The sequence below is a fragment of the Bactrocera neohumeralis genome, unplaced genomic scaffold, assembly GCF_024586455.1.
Source record: "Bactrocera neohumeralis isolate Rockhampton unplaced genomic scaffold, APGP_CSIRO_Bneo_wtdbg2-racon-allhic-juicebox.fasta_v2 cluster10, whole genome shotgun sequence".
In the NCBI taxonomy this organism is placed as follows: Eukaryota; Metazoa; Arthropoda; class Insecta; order Diptera; family Tephritidae; genus Bactrocera; species Bactrocera neohumeralis.
Window position 1 is genome coordinate 614435 of NW_026089623.1, and position 20277 is coordinate 634711.

General features: G+C 35.4%; 1 protein-coding gene across 1 annotated transcript; it reads left to right on the plus strand.

Annotated features, from left to right (window-relative positions):
• Nucleotides 1–766: 766 nt before the first annotated feature.
• Nucleotides 767–20106, plus strand: LOC126764859 (rab GDP dissociation inhibitor alpha). Its single transcript, XM_050482489.1, has 3 exons — nucleotides 767–1291; nucleotides 16917–17392; nucleotides 18606–20106. Exons 1-3 carry the CDS (start codon nucleotides 898–900, stop codon nucleotides 19065–19067), a joined length of 1332 nt encoding a protein of 443 aa, XP_050338446.1. The 5' UTR covers nucleotides 767–897; the 3' UTR covers nucleotides 19068–20106.
• The last annotated feature ends 171 nt before the right edge of the window (nucleotides 20107–20277 follow it).

Sequence of the window (20277 nt, forward strand, 5' to 3'; positions counted from 1 at the left end):
CAATAATTTTATTGATGGATCCCTCAAGCAACAACATTTCGAAAATCTACAACTTTTTGAAAGACAGCGACCTTCTTCGACGCATATAACATAACCAGTCGGCCGATAGCCCATGATGCTAGTGCTGCGTATTTTCTTAAGTTTGTATAATAATTGTATTATTATGTAAGCTTTTATAAAATAAAAAAAAAAAAAAAAATAAAATCTATTTAAAACTTACCTTCCTCAACAATTTATCGGCGTAATATGTCTTTATGTAAAATGTGAACTAAAACAGGGTTGCAATTATATTTTTACGTTGCTTTCCATAACAATAAACATGGGTTTTGGTCTGACATATTTTACAGCCATTACAAACATTTTCTGCGTGTGTTTCTTGTTGAGCCGTTGAACCAAGTAGAAAACTCTGCAATTCGTGCACCGTGCAAGGGTTTTGCAAGAGCAAGAGCAAACACTTAATAAATTGACCGAATCAGCTGTTCCTATTTCACTAGATTGCGCAATATGCGTTCTCGTGCCCTTGCTTATTTCGGTATAGATATTTTGCTTTTTGTGTCATCGTGCAATCATGCAAAAGCAAGGAATCTGCTTATTGTTGTATACTGCAATTTTTAGGTGTGTATGCACCATATTCTTTTTAATTAGGCTTGTCAGGAAGTAGTAAACTCTGAGCCAAAAAATACAGAGAAAGTCAACGTATTTTCTGTATATAGCGGCATCTCTTTTTTGCTTGTATTCAATTTGCAAATCTTCGTTGACGAGTAGAAAATTTTATTGAATATTCGACCGTTTTGGTGACGAAAAGTGTAGTTCGGGTTTTCCTTCGTCATATATAAAGAAAAAATATATTTATTTAAAATAATAATATTTTTACTATAAAAATATTATATTTTTAACATGAATGAAGAATACGACGCAATTGTGTTAGGTACCGGTCTAAAGGAGTGTATTCTAAGTGGAATGCTCTCTGTATCAGGCAAAAAAGTTTTGCATATCGACCGGAATAAGTATTATGGCGGCGAGTCTGCATCAATTACACCATTAGAGGAACTATTCCAACGTTTTAACGTTGAAGCTCCTGGTGAAAAATATGGGCGAGGACGTGATTGGAATGTTGATCTTATACCTAAGTTCCTTATGGCTAATGGTCAGTTGGTAAAATTACTTATCCATACGGGCGTGACTCGCTATCTTGAGTTCAAATCCATTGAAGGAAGTTATGTATACAAGGGAGGAAAAATTGCCAAAGTCCCAGTTGACCAGAAAGAAGCTTTAGCTTCTGATTTAATGGGTGAGTCAGAATATATATATAATATCTTAAATTAAAATCGTAGAAGACAACTTCCAATCATTGCCAGTAATTTTTTTTGTTTCGGTCATCGTATACTATATATGTATATTTTTTTGTAATCGTTACTGCTTCTCGTTGGTAAATCGTGACACGTATCGTCAACCATTTATAAAACGATTTCGCTTTTGTTGAGAGTAAGGGGCGTAGATTAGTACCTAGTAGGATCGGTTAGACAAGGACAAAGTCTGCAAAAACCAAATATTGGGCGCAAAAGAAGATATATAAATATAACCAAGAAATACAAATGATAAATAGAAAGTCTTATTTCAAAATTTATATGCAAGGTAAAGAGAGTAAAGTTACAGTTTTGATAGTATTAGGGTCGGCTTTGCCCATACCCATTTTATACTCGAAATCCATGAACGGTATTCTAATGTTTTATATTTTCTGTCCAACACTGGGGTGTCCCTCCCTTAACTTAAATCACTTATATCAAAAACCTTAAATCATATATATATGCCGGTTATGTGGAAATTTTGAACTTCAAATACCTATCTGCGAAAATTAAGAAATTTTATTTTTAAAGAGTTATAGCATAAAGCACTCACAACGTTAATACTTTGTAGAGTGTACAGAGTTTGTCAAAATCGAGTCCAAGGTTCATCTTTGTTTCATATATCTGTACTGTTTTGCTAAATTTCAAATGTTCTTTGCAAAACCTTGCTTTTGACTATTGGAGTGTTTCGTTGTATCACGTACAGGAGTTTTGCGATTTTTTTTTATTTTAGGCAAATTAAGATCACTTTGAAAAAAAATTATTTCCTCCAACAATTTTTAATTACGGCATCCTGGTACGATTACTTTGGCGGTCGGATAAAAAACACAAATTTCGGTATAAATTGGATTTCTTGATCTGGGGGATCTCCTCTATCCGTACATACCCATTTTAACACCGAAGTCGTGGGATGCTATTATAAATCAAAGCCCTAAGATTGAATAAAGGAAAAGGAATTATAACGGAAAAGAGAAATTTCAGCGAATTGCTCATATTTGCTTATTATCATATGGCAGCGCTCCATTTCCTCATAATGGTTAGCATGGTTAAATGATGCTCACCCCGAGTGTAAAAAGTAATTTTTAAAATATAAATTTCTTACTTATAAAACCTGCAAAAAGGGTAAATTGTGAATTTGTTTAAATGTTTACAGTTTAATTAAATGAATTTGAAGTGAAAAATGTGCAAAAAGTCTGTTAAATATAGAGAAATAGCTTTAAGCTTTAAAGTCGAAATCGGAATTTTGCCGGCATACTTAATTGGAGTTTCCGGCACAATTCCGATTTCTTTGGCGCCGCGATTTGAAGGTACCGTTGGAAAGAGGAAGTCCTCCTGATTAAAAAAATATATAAGGTTATATGTACTGCAAACGCTTAGTTAACGAGATATTCGACCTTAAGGGTTAAGTTCAAAAATTCCCAAAATTCGAACATTTCAACAAGGTATTTTACCACATTAAACGCACTTTACTCAAATTTTTCACTTCAAATAACTAAACTATAAACTTTTAAATAAATCCACATTTTACACTTTTAACATTTTTTTTACCGAAGAAATCTTTATTTTAAAAATTACATTTTACACTTGTAGTGAACATCATGTGTGTGCTGAAAATTACGACGAAATGGAGCGCTGCCATGTGATAATAAAGAGTAAAGTGTGTTTAATGTGGTAAAATAGCTTGTTGAAATGTTCGAATTTTAGGAATTTTTGAACTTTAAGGTCGAATATCTCGTAAACTAATCGTTTGCGGTATCTATAACCATATATATTTTTTAATTAGGAGAACTTCCACTACTCAAAAAGGCCTCATTGTTCGGCAGGTGCTTAAAGATCCATTTGCAACTTCCTAACAAATACGAGCTTCAATGCACGAGGAATGTGGCGAAACATTCCTAGTATGACTGTTAGACAGCGACTTTAGGAAAACAAACTTAGTGGATGCCAAAGTCCATTGTTGAGTTGGCCTGTCTTATGATTCTATTATGTTTTTTATAATTACTGATTTGTTTTCGTTGAACATTATTTAATAAAAGTTTCAGTATACCTATACTTCAATTCCTTTCACGATATTTTTTTTTTCTTATTTTTCTGTTATTTTAGTGTATATAGGAGGGTGTGCTAATCAGTGTGCCATCCCTGTATATGACAAAATATATGTATACTTATAAACGTTTTTTTTTTTTGTTTATTCCCCTTCGTTAGTTGATCACTTGCACATAGTTTTAAAGCAATAAGAATATAGAGACTGTTTTGGATCGTAATTCTTCTGGAATGTTCATTTTAAGATGCTTATTTCAACTGGCATATGGCTGCACAATGTTCCTGAATATCCCCATAAAATGTGTATTTTGATCCATGATCCTATCCATCATTTTTATTGATAATAAAAAGAGTGCCATACCAAACTTTTAAGGCTACTTAGATTTACTACCTTGGCCGTATTATTTGGAAGATGCTCCATGTCCTACTCCATCTGACAGTTGGGACTCATCCGAACAAAGGATATTACGCCATTTCGAAATAGCTATTTTAAATGGTTTTTGAGAAACTCCTACTAGGACTATGCATCTGGCTAGAACATTTTAAAAGAATTTGTATTTCTGTATATGTACATATGTATTCTCCACCTTTCTTAGCTCAACGCTAAATGTCCTATGTAAATTAAATTTCATGTTATAGTGCACTGTAAATGTATGCAAATATAATGGTGTTCTTAACATAAGATACATAAACCATTTGTACCATTGTCTCGATACATACATATATGTATGTTAAACACAAAATGATATGATGATAATTTTTTCAAAACACAATATGTGGCAACACTGGTATTTGTCGTGTCATGTAAATAAATATACCATGTTCTTTGGTTACCTCAATATTTTTTTTATAGAAACTATGTGCAAGCGATCAACTAACGAAAAGGAATTTGCAAACAAAAACCGATATTAATTTTTGGTTACATACACCGTCGAACTGTCATCGTAACCGGTTGCTTTTCGCTCTGTGCTTATTGAGTTTGTTAAAACGGTATAACGGTTTGTTCTGCGTTTATATTACGCTCGTGCTTTGTTTGTGAATTAATTTTTTATCGTTTTATATCTTTTCAATCACTTAATTTCTTAATTTGTTAAACTAAAATTCGCGTTTACTATGGCCCCTGGGGCCACCAAATTAGGGGATAATAGGTTTTCCCTATTATCTCCAATAATGAAAAAGAAAAGAAAAAAACCAAATCCGATCCCGTTAGACCAATTTCCAGAATTACCAGTCTCAAACACGGATGATCCAAAATTTTTGGTCATGTCATCGCTGGACGACAACAAGCCACTTAATTCGTTATCATGCTTCGCTACGTATAAAGGTATTCAAGCAATCAGTAAGGAAGTAAGTAAAGTTACTGAGCTACGTGATGGTAGCCTACTGCTCTTTGTAAATAACAACAAAACAGCTAGCAAATTTCTTTCTGCAAAAATTTTACCTGGCGGAGGTCATATCAATGTCAAGCTTCATAATACTTTGAATACGGTTAAAGGCACCATATACGCCCCATTCCTGAATAACTTATCAGAAGAAGATATTGTTGATGGTCTTAAGGAGCAGGGTGTTTCTGCTGTACATAAGTTTTCACGAATTGCTGACGGCTCCCGTAATCCTACGGGTGTAGTTTTATTAACTTTTGATAAATACAAACTTCCTGAAAGAATTGATGTTGCCTGGAGGAACCTCACTGTCCGTCCGTATTACCCTAATCCTATGCGTTGTAAGCAATGTCAATTAATTGGCCACACAGCAAAATACTGCCGTAATTCACCTTCTTGTGTCTCATGCAACCTCCCTTCCGATCATACCCCACCTACTGAATGTAAGAGAATAATGTGTGCAAATTGCTCGGGCGACCACCCGGCATCATCTAATACTTGCCCTAAATATCAACAATCCAAAGAAATATTAAAAATTAAAACTATTTATAAATGTAGTATGCGTGAAGCTGTTACCAAGTATAAAATTCAATTTTCTCATACAACTTCTAATGCAAACTCTTTTGTCTCTATAGCTAAAATTTCTAACAATACTAATCAAATCAATAATGAAACAACACCTAATAACAAATCCAACAATCCTACCAAAACTAATCTAACAACAACTACAGACATCAATTCATCTAAACAATCCCTTCCAACCCATCCTACCTCCTCTTCTGTCACTTCTCCTTCCCCTCTCTTTTCCCCTTTATCCATCTCTGACTCTCCTCTCAATATCGTTTCCTCCTGTCCTATCACACCCTCCCCCACCCTCTCCTGCTCGCAAGATCCTCTTGCATTACCCAATTTTCCTTCTTACAATGAAGACATTTAGTTTAAATAAAATATTCGTAGCTTAACTTTTTTCTTTTATAAGTTTACATATGATATGATTACACTTCTTCAATGGGACATTAACGGTTATGTTAATAATTATATTAACTTAGAGTTACTTATGGGATCGTACAATCCATCTATTATCCTGTTGAATGAAACTCACCTATCTTATAATGCCTCAGCTTTTACCCCTAGGGCTTATGTGGGATATTTTATTAATCTCCCACATAACACCACCAACAAGCAGGGAGTTGCCATCCTAGTTAAAAGAAATCTACCTCACGTATTACTTCCCATACCCCTTTCAATTTTTTCTTCTGTAGCTATTGAGATCCTCGCCCCCTATAAAATTTCAATCATCTGTGCTTATTCCCCTCCTGATCAATCATTTTCTACTACTGAATTTTTAAATCTTATTCCTTCCGGTTCAAATCCTTTTATCTTGTGTGGTGACTTCAATGCTTGGAGTCCCCTTTGGGGCTCTGCTTCGGCTAACTCCAAGGGACGTAGCATTGAGGATGCCTTACTAAGATCCAACTGCATTGTTTTAAATGATGGTTCCCCCACCCATTTTTCCACTCACTCTACCTTCACTAATATTGATCTTTCCATATGTTCTGCCTCCCTCTCCTCAAAAATATCCTGGTGTTGTATTGATGATCTCCATGGCAGTGATCATTTTCCCATCCTTTCCAAAATATCTACTTCTCGCCCTCATTCATTTTTTAAGCCCAGGATTCGGTTTAGAACTGATTCGGCTGATTGGGATAGGTTTGAAGAAGCCTGTTTTTCGCATTCACGTTATTTCCCATTTTCTTCCAATATAAATCAAGAGGCTTCTAGAATCCAAAAAATTATACGTTCTGCTTCTAACTATTCTTTTCCCCTTTCTTCTTCTAAACCAGTCAAGCTTGCTCCTCTTTGGTGGAATAATGAGCTTTCTGCACTAAGAAATCTGAAACAGATCGCATGGCATCAATTTAAACGTTTACGTTCTAGTGCAAACTTAATAGCTTACAAAAAATCCAATGCACTTTTTCGCCATAAAGCTAAGGCTGCTAAGGTTCATTGTTTCCAAGAATTTACGAATAATATCACTTCTTCTTCGGATTCTAGAAAAATCTGGACTGATATGAAAAGACTGGCTGGTTTATCACCTTCTTCTCCTATCACTTATTTAAATACTCCTCGGGGCACTCTACTATATCCCAAAGATATAGCCTTAGAGTTTGCCACCCACTTTTCCAATATTTCTTTGGACTCCAATTTCTCTTCTGATTTTTCCTCTAGTAAACTTTCTTATCTTTGCTCTCCTTACCTTCCTCCTTCCACCTTATCTCAATCAGCTGAATATTTAGATGCCGATATATCTGAACTTGATTTTAATTTAGCCCTCTCGTCAGTCAAGGGCAAAACTCCTGGCATTGATAAAATCTCTTACCTTATCATCAAGCACCTTCCTCCATTCCTTATATCCCGTCTAGTCAAACTTTACAATAGTATTTTTCTCAGTGGCAACTACCCTGTCCTCTGGAAGACTAGCGCGATTATTCCTATTTTAAAACCTGGTAAACCTCCTGGTGTGGTCAGCAGTTATCGTCCCATTTCCCTTCTTCCTTGCCTTGGTAAATTGATTGAAAAGATTATTGCTACTAGACTCGCCTGGTATGCTCAATCTAATAATCTCATTTCGCACAACCAAGTTGCGTTCAAGAGGGGGCAGGGTACGTTGGATGCTCTCCTGCACCTTGATCACTTTATCTCTGATACTCTGTCCCACAAAAATCATGTTTCTATTCTTTCTTTAGATTTCCTAAAAGCATTTGACAGGATTGGGATTCACGTAGTGTTAAGACAGCTTAGTAGGTGGAGAGTGGGTTCTCGTATTTTTAACTTTGTCAAATCTTTCCTATCCAACCGTAAATTAAGTGTTATCATATCCAATGTTTCATCCTCTGTTCTACCATTAGATAATGGTACCCCACAAGGGTCACCGCTCTCGGTGATCCTATTTACTATTGCATTTGATGAAATCAGTACCATTCTATCAGATTTTGTTACTATCCGGCATCAGATTTATGCTGATGATTTAATTTTATTCTCAAAAACTTCAAATTTGACTTCAGTAACAATTACTTTCTCTGAAATTTTATTGCGTCTTTCTCGTTGGTCCTCTACTTCAGGCACATCAATATCTTTTCCTAAATCGAAACTTTTTCATATTTGTAAAAAACATCAATGTACTATCCCAACGCTCACATTTGATAATACAAACATTTTGTGTACAGATAGTATTAAGTTCCTTGGTATTGTATTAGACTCTAAGTATACATTTAAGAAACATTGTCAGTATATAAGAAAAAGACTTTTGTTAATTTAAATATTATTAAATACCTCTCATGTAAGCGCTCACTCATCGGCTCGGCTTTACTGGTCAACGTCACTAAAGCCCTCATCTCATCTGTAATTAATTATGGCTTGGAAATTTATGGACATCATTCTAAGAATCATCTAAAGATGCTTGCTGCGCCCTATCATTCTTCAGTTCGTTGTTCTCTTCGAGTGTTTCCAACATCGCCAATTAAAAACATACTGACGGAAGCTGGCCTACCTTCTCTAAAAGATGCAGTGGAAGATAGCTTAAATAAGCTTTATTCAAAACTCATACTCAGCACGAACTTTACTATAAAAAAGGACTTTCAATCATCACTTTGCAGAAAGAGGTCTCCTAAAATACCGTCTTCTATTTTTAAAAGTGCTTTGTTTGCTAAAACCAATGAGTTGCCGCTTAAAATATTGCTGCCTTGCAGTAAATATATTCCACCGTGGAAAGTAAATGAATCTTCTTTCATTAGTGATCTTACTTTTCTTCGCAAATCCATCACTCCAAGCACTGTGTATAAATCTCGATTTTTGGAATTATCTGCGCACTTCAAATCTTTTGGTTGGCAGTTTATATATACTGATGGCTCCAAATCGTCGCATACATCTTTTGCTGTAGTTGATGATAACCAACAAAGAAAATCGTATGGTTTATTATTTCCATTTTGTTCAATTTTTACCGCTGAAGCTACGGGTATTCTCAAAGCTGTCCAGTATGCCCAACAAAACCTTGGTAAATTCATCATCTGTACAGATAGTCTATCGTGTTTTCAAGCTTTAAAAAACCGCAGTAACTACAATGACGTCATTATTGGCATTAGATCGCTGTTGTTTTCGTTAGCACATAGACTAAAAATAATGTGGATACCCGGTCACTCTGGAATCATTGGAAATACTTTTGCGGACTCGGTGGCTAAGGAGGTGTGCATCACTCCAACAACTACATCTGCCTTGTTTGTTAAGAGTGATATAAAACGGCTTATTATTCAACAAAGATCCACTAAATTGGCGCTTGATTGGATGAATTACAGACACCACTACTCTAGAATAAATTCAAATCGTATCAAACCATCCTTTCCGTCATCGCTTTCATCTAATTATATCATTCCATATATCAGACTTCGCATTGGCCACTCCATTATCACACACGCTCACATACTAAATGGCACTCAGATCTACCAATGCCCATTTTGTGATTCAGATTTAAATCTATTGCATCTTCTGCAACATTGTCCAGCACTTCAAACTCATAGACTGTCAAACTTCAATAATACTGATCCAATAATTTTATTGATGGATCCCTCAAACAACAACATTTCGAAAATCTACAACTTTTTGAAAGACAGCGACCTTCTTCGACGCATATAACATAACCAGTCGGCCGATAGCCCATGATGCTAGTGCTGCGTATTTTCTTAAGTTTGTATAATAATTGTATTATTATGTAAGCTTTTATAAAATAAAAAAAAAAAAAAAAAATTTTTGGTTATGTATATAAATAAAAACTTAGAATTGAAGGGCTTCTCTCTATCATACATTAATGTCCGACCGATTCTCAAAGAAGATAATTCATTGATGAACAAATGTATTTAATAAATTTTACAAGAGGGAAGCATGAGCAACAAACATTAATGAATATATTACTTAAAGGGTATCTCTACAGATAACTTAAGATTGCTTAAAATCTGGATTGCTGACAATATTGTTATTATATGTTTTCATTTCAATTAACATTTTGAAGAGGCAACATGTACAAACAACATTTTGTTCACCTAACGGTTGGTGATCCCTCACCTAAAACTAAGCGAGATAGACATAGGGTTTTATATAAATCATCAGGATGAAATCGAGTTGAAATCCGGGTGACGTTTTTTTTTTTTATAGTAGGAGGAAGCATCGAAAGTCGGAGTGCGGGACTTTAATCCGCTAAACCTAACCTACTCCCACCTTATGTCTCTCCCACGGGACCACTGGACAAAGTATTACTTCATGGGAGAGAAGAAGACGTTTAAGTCTCCTTATTGCACTGACTGACTGACGCCTAATCTGTTCTAAATGTCTCAATTTTGTCATAATTAGATTTGCCGCTCCGCTAACAGCTTTCCACTTTACAGAGGACTCGCACATAAGTGCAGTCAAATTTTCCACCGAGAAACTACCCCCAAGGGCGGATGCCCTTATACTTGAAAACCGAGGGCAATAAAAGAACACGTGTTCAGAGTCTTCTATACACTCTGTACACGTCGGACAGTATGGACTAAAGTCATGACGATATTTGAATAGGTAGCTTCTGAAGCAACCATGCCCACTGAGTATTTGGGTAAGGTGGTAATCAAGGTCCCCATATTGTCTACCTATCCACGAATGTATGTCCGAGATCAGTCGGTAGGTCCAACGTCCTTTGCATGAAGTTTGCCACCGCTGCTGCCACATTTCAATGCTTTTAATTCTCTCACCTCTTTTTGCTGTGGTAGACATCTCCGACAAGTTATATATTCGCGCGAATTCGTCTCCCTGGATGTCAATCGGTGCCATACTGGCTAGTACCTCATCAGCGTCATTTGAAATGGTTCGGAAAGCACTTATCACGCGTATTGCTGAAAGCCTATGCACTGTGTTAATTGGTCTAGCATATGATTTTATTTCTAGCGCCTGTATCCATATTGGAGCCGCATACAGGATAACTGAACTTATTACCTTAGCTATTAAACATCGTCGGCTGGAACGCACACAGCCTTTATTTGCCATCATTCTAGATAACGCATTATATATTTTATTTGCTTTACGCGTCGCATTTTCCAAGTGTTCCTTGAACTTGAGTCGCGAGTCCACTATTACCCCAAGGTACTTCAACTGCGGCTGTGAAGTAATCTCACTTTCTCCTATGGTGAGCGATATTTTCTCCTCAATTTTCCTGGAGCTTATGAGCAGGACTTCTGTTTTCTGCTCAGCGAGCTCTAGACTCATGGTAGCGAACCATCTGCGCAAACCATTTATGCTGTCGTTGCATTTGATCCGAAGGTCATCCAGATGTTTAGCTACAGCTACCACTATGAGGTCATCCGCATATGCGATTGTTTTCACACTTTGTGATTGCGGTATTCTTAGCACTCCGTCGTACATCAGGTTCCATAGCAGCGGGCCTAAAACCGAGCCTTGCGGAACTCCACTGGAGATAGTGTAGCTCTGAGTGCCTTCGTCCGTCTCGAATAGCAATCTCCTATTTTGAAAGTAACTCATTATAATATTTATTAGATAATGAGGAGCGTGTATATCGTGTAGAGCTTTTATTATATTTGCCCATTTTGCGGAGTTGAACGCGTTCTTTACATCCAGGGTTATTAGCGCGCAGTATTTTTTTGTACCACCTTTCCATCTTTTTCCACTTATTGCACATTTCGCAGTGTCGACTACTTCTCTTAGTGCGTCGATAGTGGACCTCTTTTTAATAAAGCCGTATTGTCTCTCTGATAATCCGCCGGCTTTTTGGATTGCTATCTCCAAGCGGTTTCTTACAATGCTTACAATCCGGGTGACGGTCTTTCTCTCCGTCCGTCCCTTTGTCTGTGCAAACTGCAACTTGAGTGAAAATTGAGATATCTTGAAGAAACTTGGCACGCGCGTTCCTTAGTAAACAAAAATACGAGTTCGTAGATAGGCGTAATCGGACGGCTACCACCCCCACACAACGACTTAAACCGAAAACCTATAAAGTGTCATCAAGCACAAAATTAAGATATAAAACTTTAATTTTACACAGGGGATCACAGTTGCAAGGAGCACCCGTGGGGAAAACATTTTGGAAAAGGCGACGTTTCGTCGCCCTCTAATAAGTTTAAGGGGGTTTCCTCGGGTAAAAAACAGCCTTTCTTCAATTTTTTTGTCTCATATAAAAAATTAAATATATTATTAGAGTTTTTTATTGTTACAAACATTAACCATTAACAAGGAAATTCCGAAATTTTTGGAAAAAAATATTTTAAACTCGACCATTGTGACGCCATTTCCGGTGACCCCTTGGAAAAAAGATGAGCCAGCTTTGGCAAGATAACTTCTTATATAAAGGGTAAAAATAAGTGTTCTAGTCAAAACCATGACTTAAAATTTGGATGTAAAAAAAACCGAAAATTGGATTTTTGGAGGACATTTTTTTTTTTTAAATTAAATTTTTTTTTAAATAGTTGTAATTGATCTGTGGAAAATTTCACGATATCGCTTGAGTAGTACTCGAGTAATTTTGCCAACCGGCTTGAAAAACAGTTTCGAGATTCCCACGACAGCTGGTTCTACGCACCGGAATTGACTCGGATTTCATCCGAACCTGTTTTTTCGGCGATCTAACCTTATTTGGATCGGTAAGTGTAAATCTGTGTTTGTCGTCAAGCAAAGCCTGAGGCCTTGCTACTCCCGACCTTCACTCTCCACCTGAGCCTAGCCAGCCACCAGCATGGATTCCGAAAAGTACACAGCACCACCACAGCACTTAGCGTCATAAACGTTCAGATAGTTCGTGACCTCACGCAGAAACCATCCCGAAAGAGAACGATCCTCGTGGCGTTGAACTTGTCAAAAGCTTTTGATACAGTCAACCACACAACCCTACTGCAGAACATCAAAAAAACTACGCTTCCTCCAGGACTGAAGAGATGGACTATGAACTACCTGAGCGGTCGTCAATCATCCGTACTATTTCGAGATAAAACATCTAAACTGAGAAGAATTAAACAGGGGGTTCCGCAGGGTGATGTCCTCTCCCCGTTACTGTTTAACTTCTACATTTCGAAACTCCCACAGCCACCAGAGGGGGTTTCCATTATCTCGTACACAGATGATTGCACGATATTGACGTCGGGCAATGGAATCGATGGCGTCTTTCTCGTTTCCTCACTCCTCACACTTTCTCTCACAAAATCCACAGCGACCATTTTTACGATCTGGACGAAGCTGTATAGACTTGAACTCAATATTGCAGTCGATGGCGTCAAAATTCCAGCTGTCAATAACCCAAAGATTTTAGGTGTAACTTTTGATAGTCTATGCTCCTTCACTCCCCATACGACCGTGATTATCGCCAAGGTACAGAGCCGCAACAAAATCCTCAAGTCGCTAGCCGGCAGCACATGGGGACAAGACAAAGAAACGTTGTTGGCAACATAAAAGGCAGTCGGCCGGCTGGTCCTTAATTACGCAGCACCAATATGGTCGCCTGGATACAGTGGTACGCAGATGAGGAAACTCCAAACTTGTCAGAATACTGCACTCCGGACCACGACGGGATGCCTCTTGATGTCCCAGTTAAGGAGCATAATGAACTCCTCTCTAAGCAGTTCCTGCTGGGATGTTTTCGTAGAAATCACCCTTGCAGCCACCTGCTTGGAGCAGAACCGCCTCCTAGGAGCATCAAGAGGTCTTTTCTTGACTACATCGACGACATCGTACAGTACCGGACTTCGGACGCAACTGACTTCCGACAGCTACTGACCGCCATTCACAGTGGAGCTATCAACAACTTCAACGACTCCCTGGCGTTCTTGGAGTCAAACCACCACCCATCGCAGACGAAGAGCTCGAGTTGCCTCAAGAAAAGCGAGTGACCCTAGCGCAGCTTCGTTCTGGATATTGTAGCAGGTTAAACTCCTACTTATCCAGAATAGACCCCGACATATCCAATGTGTGTCCTGCATGCAACGAGTCTCCGCATGACACTGACCACCTCTTTGCATGCCCTGCGAACCCCACTCATCTAACACCCTTTTTCTTTGGTCCGACCCCGTCGAAACAGCACGTTTCCTGGGCCTCCCGTTAGATGACGTCGACGACAAACAGATAAACCTTACCATCCTAACAAGGATTTACAAACCATTAAAACAACAACAGTTTCGAGAAAAACTCGTTTAAAAATAAACGGCGCGCTTAGCCTAGTTGTCGCACAAGTTCTGAAAGCTGTATTTCCGATACTATACCCGGATCAACTTGAAAATTTAGACAGATATTCTAAAGGTGTTGTAGAATTTAATAAGACATTAAAAAATCGAGTTTTTGAAACCCATAAACCTATGTAACACTTTAATGTGTATCTCCTAAACCACTAAAGCCACAAAATCAAATTTCAAAATCCTATATGAAATCATACCGACAGTTCGAAAATTACTAAATTAAGTACGTATAATTCTTATCATATTCCTTTTTCACAGTTCAAAAATAGGACTACAACCACGCCTACTTCGAATATAACACCATTTGAAATTCTATTTGTTTCTTTCATTTTCCAGTACACAAATCAAGAAGCAATTAATATAACGGGATAAAGCTTTGCACGAATAATTCCTTAAAAGTGTGTCACTTTATAATGAAAAGGTGTCCAAATCCAACCAAACCTGTTCAAGTTCGTAGGTATCGAATATGTGGACCCCAGTACCAATAATAGACTTTTGATCAAACATTTATTAATTGAATTGGTAAATAAACATTATACAACAATTATTTAAGTCTTAAAACATGGAATCTTTTTTCCGAGAAATAACTTTGTAGAAAAAATGCTTGTATATAACGTAATGCCGACAATTAAAATCTCGAAATTTAGAACTTCAGCAATAAAAATACCGACAAATCAAAATACCGATAAATCAAGATGCCGGCAATTCAAAATACGGACAGAATAAGTTTTAAAATAAGGTACTATATTTAATAAAAAGGGACAGCTTTAGCATACTATCCCATGATTTCAGGGTTAAAAGTGATATGGTTGTAAACAGCAGATGTTCCAGATTAAGAATATAATATAGCCGCCGCGAATTTGTCTACGTGCATTCAGTATGCAGACAAAAATATATAAATAAAGGGTGTATTAATTCTTATTAAAAAAAAACCACACCAGCTTGCTCTCCACCTATAAAAAACTTCGAGCGGCTACTCCTATTGATTTTGATTTGAAAAATAGGTGCTTTTTATGTGAAAAAGAAGCGGATGAAAGGAAGGAAAAAAGAAAATCCAAATCGTCAGGACAACAAATCAGCTACGTAACTAATTCTGATTTCAAGAAAACGATACTAAATTTGATAAGTGAAGAGAGAAGTGAATATTGTCGCAATATCCATAAAAGAATTGTAGGCGTGTTAGATTTAGTAGCTCAGGAAGCTAAGTATCACGCGGATTGTTATATGCGGCCAATTTTTTTTTTAACTTTTTTATTTGAGGTTTTAATAATGCAGCCAAACACATGTTATACGGATTCATTGACTGTCCCTGGGTTCCGAGCTATAAACCTTACGGCGCTCCACTATTATACTTTTTTCATTTTCCACATAAATTTTGCCATCGTCATAAAAAATTTAAAACGGCGTTTCAACACCAGTGATATGTATGTTTTATGGTGTATTAAAACAACTGTTATTTGAACTTTTAATATTTAATAAAGGCATTTAAACTTGTTAGCTCTCCATTAATCAAAATTCCATTAAAAATTGATACTATGATGCAGCATAATACAAAACGTTTTATCAAATACATTTATATTCCACATTTTCTTCAATTTTCGTTGTTTTACACATTTTATTAGTGGTCTTCAACGGCGGTAACAAATTCCTCCGATTACATATTTTTTCCTCCTATTTTTCAATTGCTAAACATCAAAACCTCCTGAACTCTGTCAACTGTCAATTGCTAAAAAGGCGTCGGGTAGGTAGGTTCGAGCTGATGTAGCGCATGTTTTGAGATCTTAAACTGTTTAAACTTTTATATGGATGAAAAAAATTTATGTGGAAAAAAAAGGAGAAAAATTTTATATACCAATTAAAATAAATTTAATATGAGCATACATGGCATACAAATTATTAAAGCAATTTGGAATCTCCACAGGCAATACGTACGTAGTTAGTATAAAATAAATTTTTACCTGTTGAGATGCCCCGTAACTATTGCATGCAGTGAACTGTCACTTTAGCAGTGAGACAGATCAGTTTTCATTTCTATAAAAATTTCGAAGAGTCAACATAGTTCATTTACATATGTACTTATATACCGAAGGCAGTTTCATGTCGGATATTTTAAATTTAGTAGCGCAATAGTCATTCTGCAAAAATTGTTAAAATCCTGTCGTTCCTCCCATAAAATATCTTTTAGGAGATGCTCTTCCATAGCATAAAGATCTCTAAACTCCAGAACACAGTATTTTCAAATTTTTAAGCGTATGATTATTTCATGATATCAAATGCTGACACAAGAATATTGCCAACCTCATTGGCCATGTGTTTGACACATTGTTAGCAATGTACATCGCCTGTCGAGATGTATAGTATTTATATACATAATTATATGGATATACTGTAGGTAAACAAGCGTTTTTTTAAATGCTCTATGCTTTTTCGCTTTATCGGATATAAATTTTTCTGTTTATGTTAGGAAAGTACCGTTTTCAAAGTACAACAATTGATAATTTTATTGGCGATACCTTGTCTGGTAAGAAAATTGCATGGCATTCTATAGAAGTGCTCAATGATAAAGCGTGCAAAACGTAAGTTATCTATTACAAAATACATTTTTTTCTATTGAAACTTCAAAATAAATTTTAAAATTTCATTAATTAATAGAAAGCAAGGCTTTTCTTTTAATTTAATTTTAAATTTCATGGGTTTTGTGAAATATTGTAAACTGTCTGAAGAAGGTTTTTTATTTTTTTAAAGTTTTATTCTTCAATACATTTAATAATAGCTTAACAAAATAACAATCGAATGTATGTTATTATTTAGGATATAATCAACAATACCAGTACATATGGAGTTTATAGTAGTAATATATTTTATAAATATGTTTTTTCTTGTTTCAGGCATGTTTGAGAAACGTCGTTTCCGTAATTTCTTAGTTTACGTTCAGGACTTTAAGGAAGATGATCCAAAAACCTGGAAAGACTTCGATCCATCTAAGTCAAATATGCAGGCACTTTACGATAAGTTTGGCTTGGATAAGAATACACAAGATTTCACTGGCCATGCGTTAGCTCTTTTCCGTGATGACGAGTATTTGAATGAACCAGCAGCGAATACAATTCGCCGTATAAAGCTATATTCAGACTCCTTGGCTCGGTATGGAAAATCGCCGTATTTGTACCCCATGTATGGACTTGGTGAATTGCCACAAGGGTTTGCACGTTTATCTGCAATTTATGGGGGAACTTATATGTTAGATAAACCAATTGATGAAATAGTATTGGGCGAAGGAGGTAAAGTGGTTGGTGTGCGCTCTGGAGATGAAGTCGCGAAATGCAAGCAAATCTATTGTGACCCCAGCTATGTGCCCGATAGGGTAAGAATACGATGATAAAATTTAATATCTCACTGCATTTAAGAAAAATAAAAAATAAGTCGGGCATAATTGAATTCCTAATTACGGTTTCCAACTATATTATCAAAAAATTACAAATTATTCAAAGCAGTTCTAGGCAACTTATTTCCAGAAAAAATTAATTAATTGGAAAAAAAAATAAATAAACTGTTTAAAATAATTTAAAACTATTTTGATCAGTTATTTTCTATAAGAGCATGGAAAAATTACGAAACTGCTCGAATCAATTTGGATGTAAGAAATATAAAATTAATAAACAAATATTGCGAACATTAGAAGTTGATACATCTACTATTCTTAGGAATGTATTTTTTTAGTCAATTTGAGATTTAATGTAGCGTCATGCCATTTAAAATCTTCTTAACAACTTTAGTTAACAGTAACGTTCATAATACAAAAAAAACTTGAATGATCTGAAATTTACACTCGTGGCCACGCAAAGCTTACTACTATACTTTCTTAAATTTTCTTAGGTGTTTTTGGTTCGTTCGGGATTTTCTTCAATTATGTTTTTTGTTAAGTTTTTAGTAAGCAGAAGTAAACTAAATTATATTATCTAATTATAATTATAGTTTTCAATTTATCACGTTTAATGAGTAAAACACAAACTAGCTTTTCTGTGCTTATACAAAGCGGCCGATTTTATTGTTTTAAAGTAATACCGCGACTTAACTTCGTGTTTCAATTAAAAAAAAAAATAAAATAAAACATTAATTTCAATCATAGTGTAAATTAAATGAAATTTAAAAATATAATTTTTCATCGCATGTCATTCTCTCATTTGCTCATTTTGTAAAGCTCACTAATTTTCAAATGATTTTGTCTAAAGCTCAATGTGTTTTGTTTTTAATTTTTAATAGTTTAAATAAATAATATTTCATTAACTTATTTCTAAATAAAAAATGTCTATACCGCAAAAAGTAGCAGCTATAAAGTATTGTCAAATATGCACAATACTTGAAAATTTTTAGTGGTAAGCTTTGCGTGGTCACGAGTGTAATAGCTTTAATTTCAATTAAACTCAGTGAAGTTGCAAACCGTAAAAGGGAATATTTTAAAACGGCATTTGAAAACTAATTTTTGTCACTTGAGATAGTAACATTTTGCTATAAATATTATAAGCTTTATCTTATAGTATTATGAGAATTAATAAATAAATATGTCATATGTGTAGGTACGCAAGAAGGGCAAAGTAATTCGTTGCATTTGCATTTTGGATCACCCAGTTGCGAACACCAAGGACGCACTATCTACTCAGATAATCATTCCACAAAAGCAAGTTGGACGTAAATCGGACATATATGTATCTCTTGTTAGCTATACTCATCAGGTAGCTGCTAAAGGCTGGTTTGTTGGTATGGTGTCGACTACTGTAGAATCTGACCAACCAGAGAATGAAATTAAGCCTGGACTTGATTTGCTGGAACCCATAGCACAAAAGTTTATTACGATCTCTGATTATTTGGAGCCAATTGACAATGGTATTGATTCACAGATTTTTATTTCGGAATCTTATGACGCTACTACACACTTCGAGACTACTTGTTTGGATGTATTAGATATATTTAAAAGAGGCACTGGTGAAGATTTTGATTTTTCAAAAATTAAACACGAACTTGGTGATGAGGATCAGTAAACGCGTTTAGATTACTAAAAAGAGAGACTCCGTTGTGCACGGTGATGTAATGAAAGTAATGATATGATGTCCTGATGTAAGAAGATGAGTCAAAAATGCGCATGATATACAATATAATCACAAAACTATATTATAATCAGCCAATCAAACTGTTACAGCGAAATATTGATAAAATAGTGAAAGAATATAAAGCTTGACACATGCAATGCGCGTACATATTAAATACCATCTTCGCTAAATCGTTATGAAACAAAAAGAAACAAATTAATTGTGCACACCAACATTTTATGTAGTAATATACATGTAATATTAACACATAACTGAACTTTTTATTGCTCACAATGTTTTGTTAAATTATATTCATTCCATTGCATATCTAAAAGTCTCATTTTTTCGTCTTCGATTATTACTTTTCTAAAGTCTTAACTTCATTTTTCAATATGTATCCATAACTTTTTGCACAGAAATAAATACATTTTGCCCAACAACAAAATATTAAGATCTGCAAAAAATTTCGAATGTACTAATTAGAGCCTTATGATTTATCTAATAAGAATTTATAGACAGCGCATAAGTAACTGCCGTTCGAAAATATTACATTTTCATAAATTGCCAGTGGGCTCAAAATAACAAAGGTGAACAAATGTAAAATTTTCAACTTAAAATTTGATATAAAGGTTAGGAATAACACCGTAATTTTGCTTAAAGAGTAACAGAAATGTTCAAAAAACAAAAGAAATAAACATATATGATTATGGGGATTTGCTGCAACATTATAGAACTCTGTTTTACTTGTGCACATTCGATACATCAGATAGAACATATATGTATATATGTACATAAGTGCATATGTATGTATGTCCATTCTAACGCTGTATTTGAAATGTGTTATAAATATAAAATAAAGGTTGGCATTTTAAGAATAAAAGAATTTATTACGAAATGTATAATGATATAATCTCTTTATGTATCTAAGGATGCAAACTATTAGCCTTTGAACTTAGTTTGACACTGTAAGAAATAAAGACACACGAAAATATTTCTGGTTACTTAGATTTTCGAACTTTTCTGGTGGCCGCTTTCACTGTTACACTCTCTTTCTTACTCTCTAGTTATGCAGCTTGCAGCGGACCCTGATCTTTTTTCTGAGCTGGCAACTAAACATAATCAGGGTCCCGTCAATTAGCTGTTAGTAAAAAATCTAGGATCT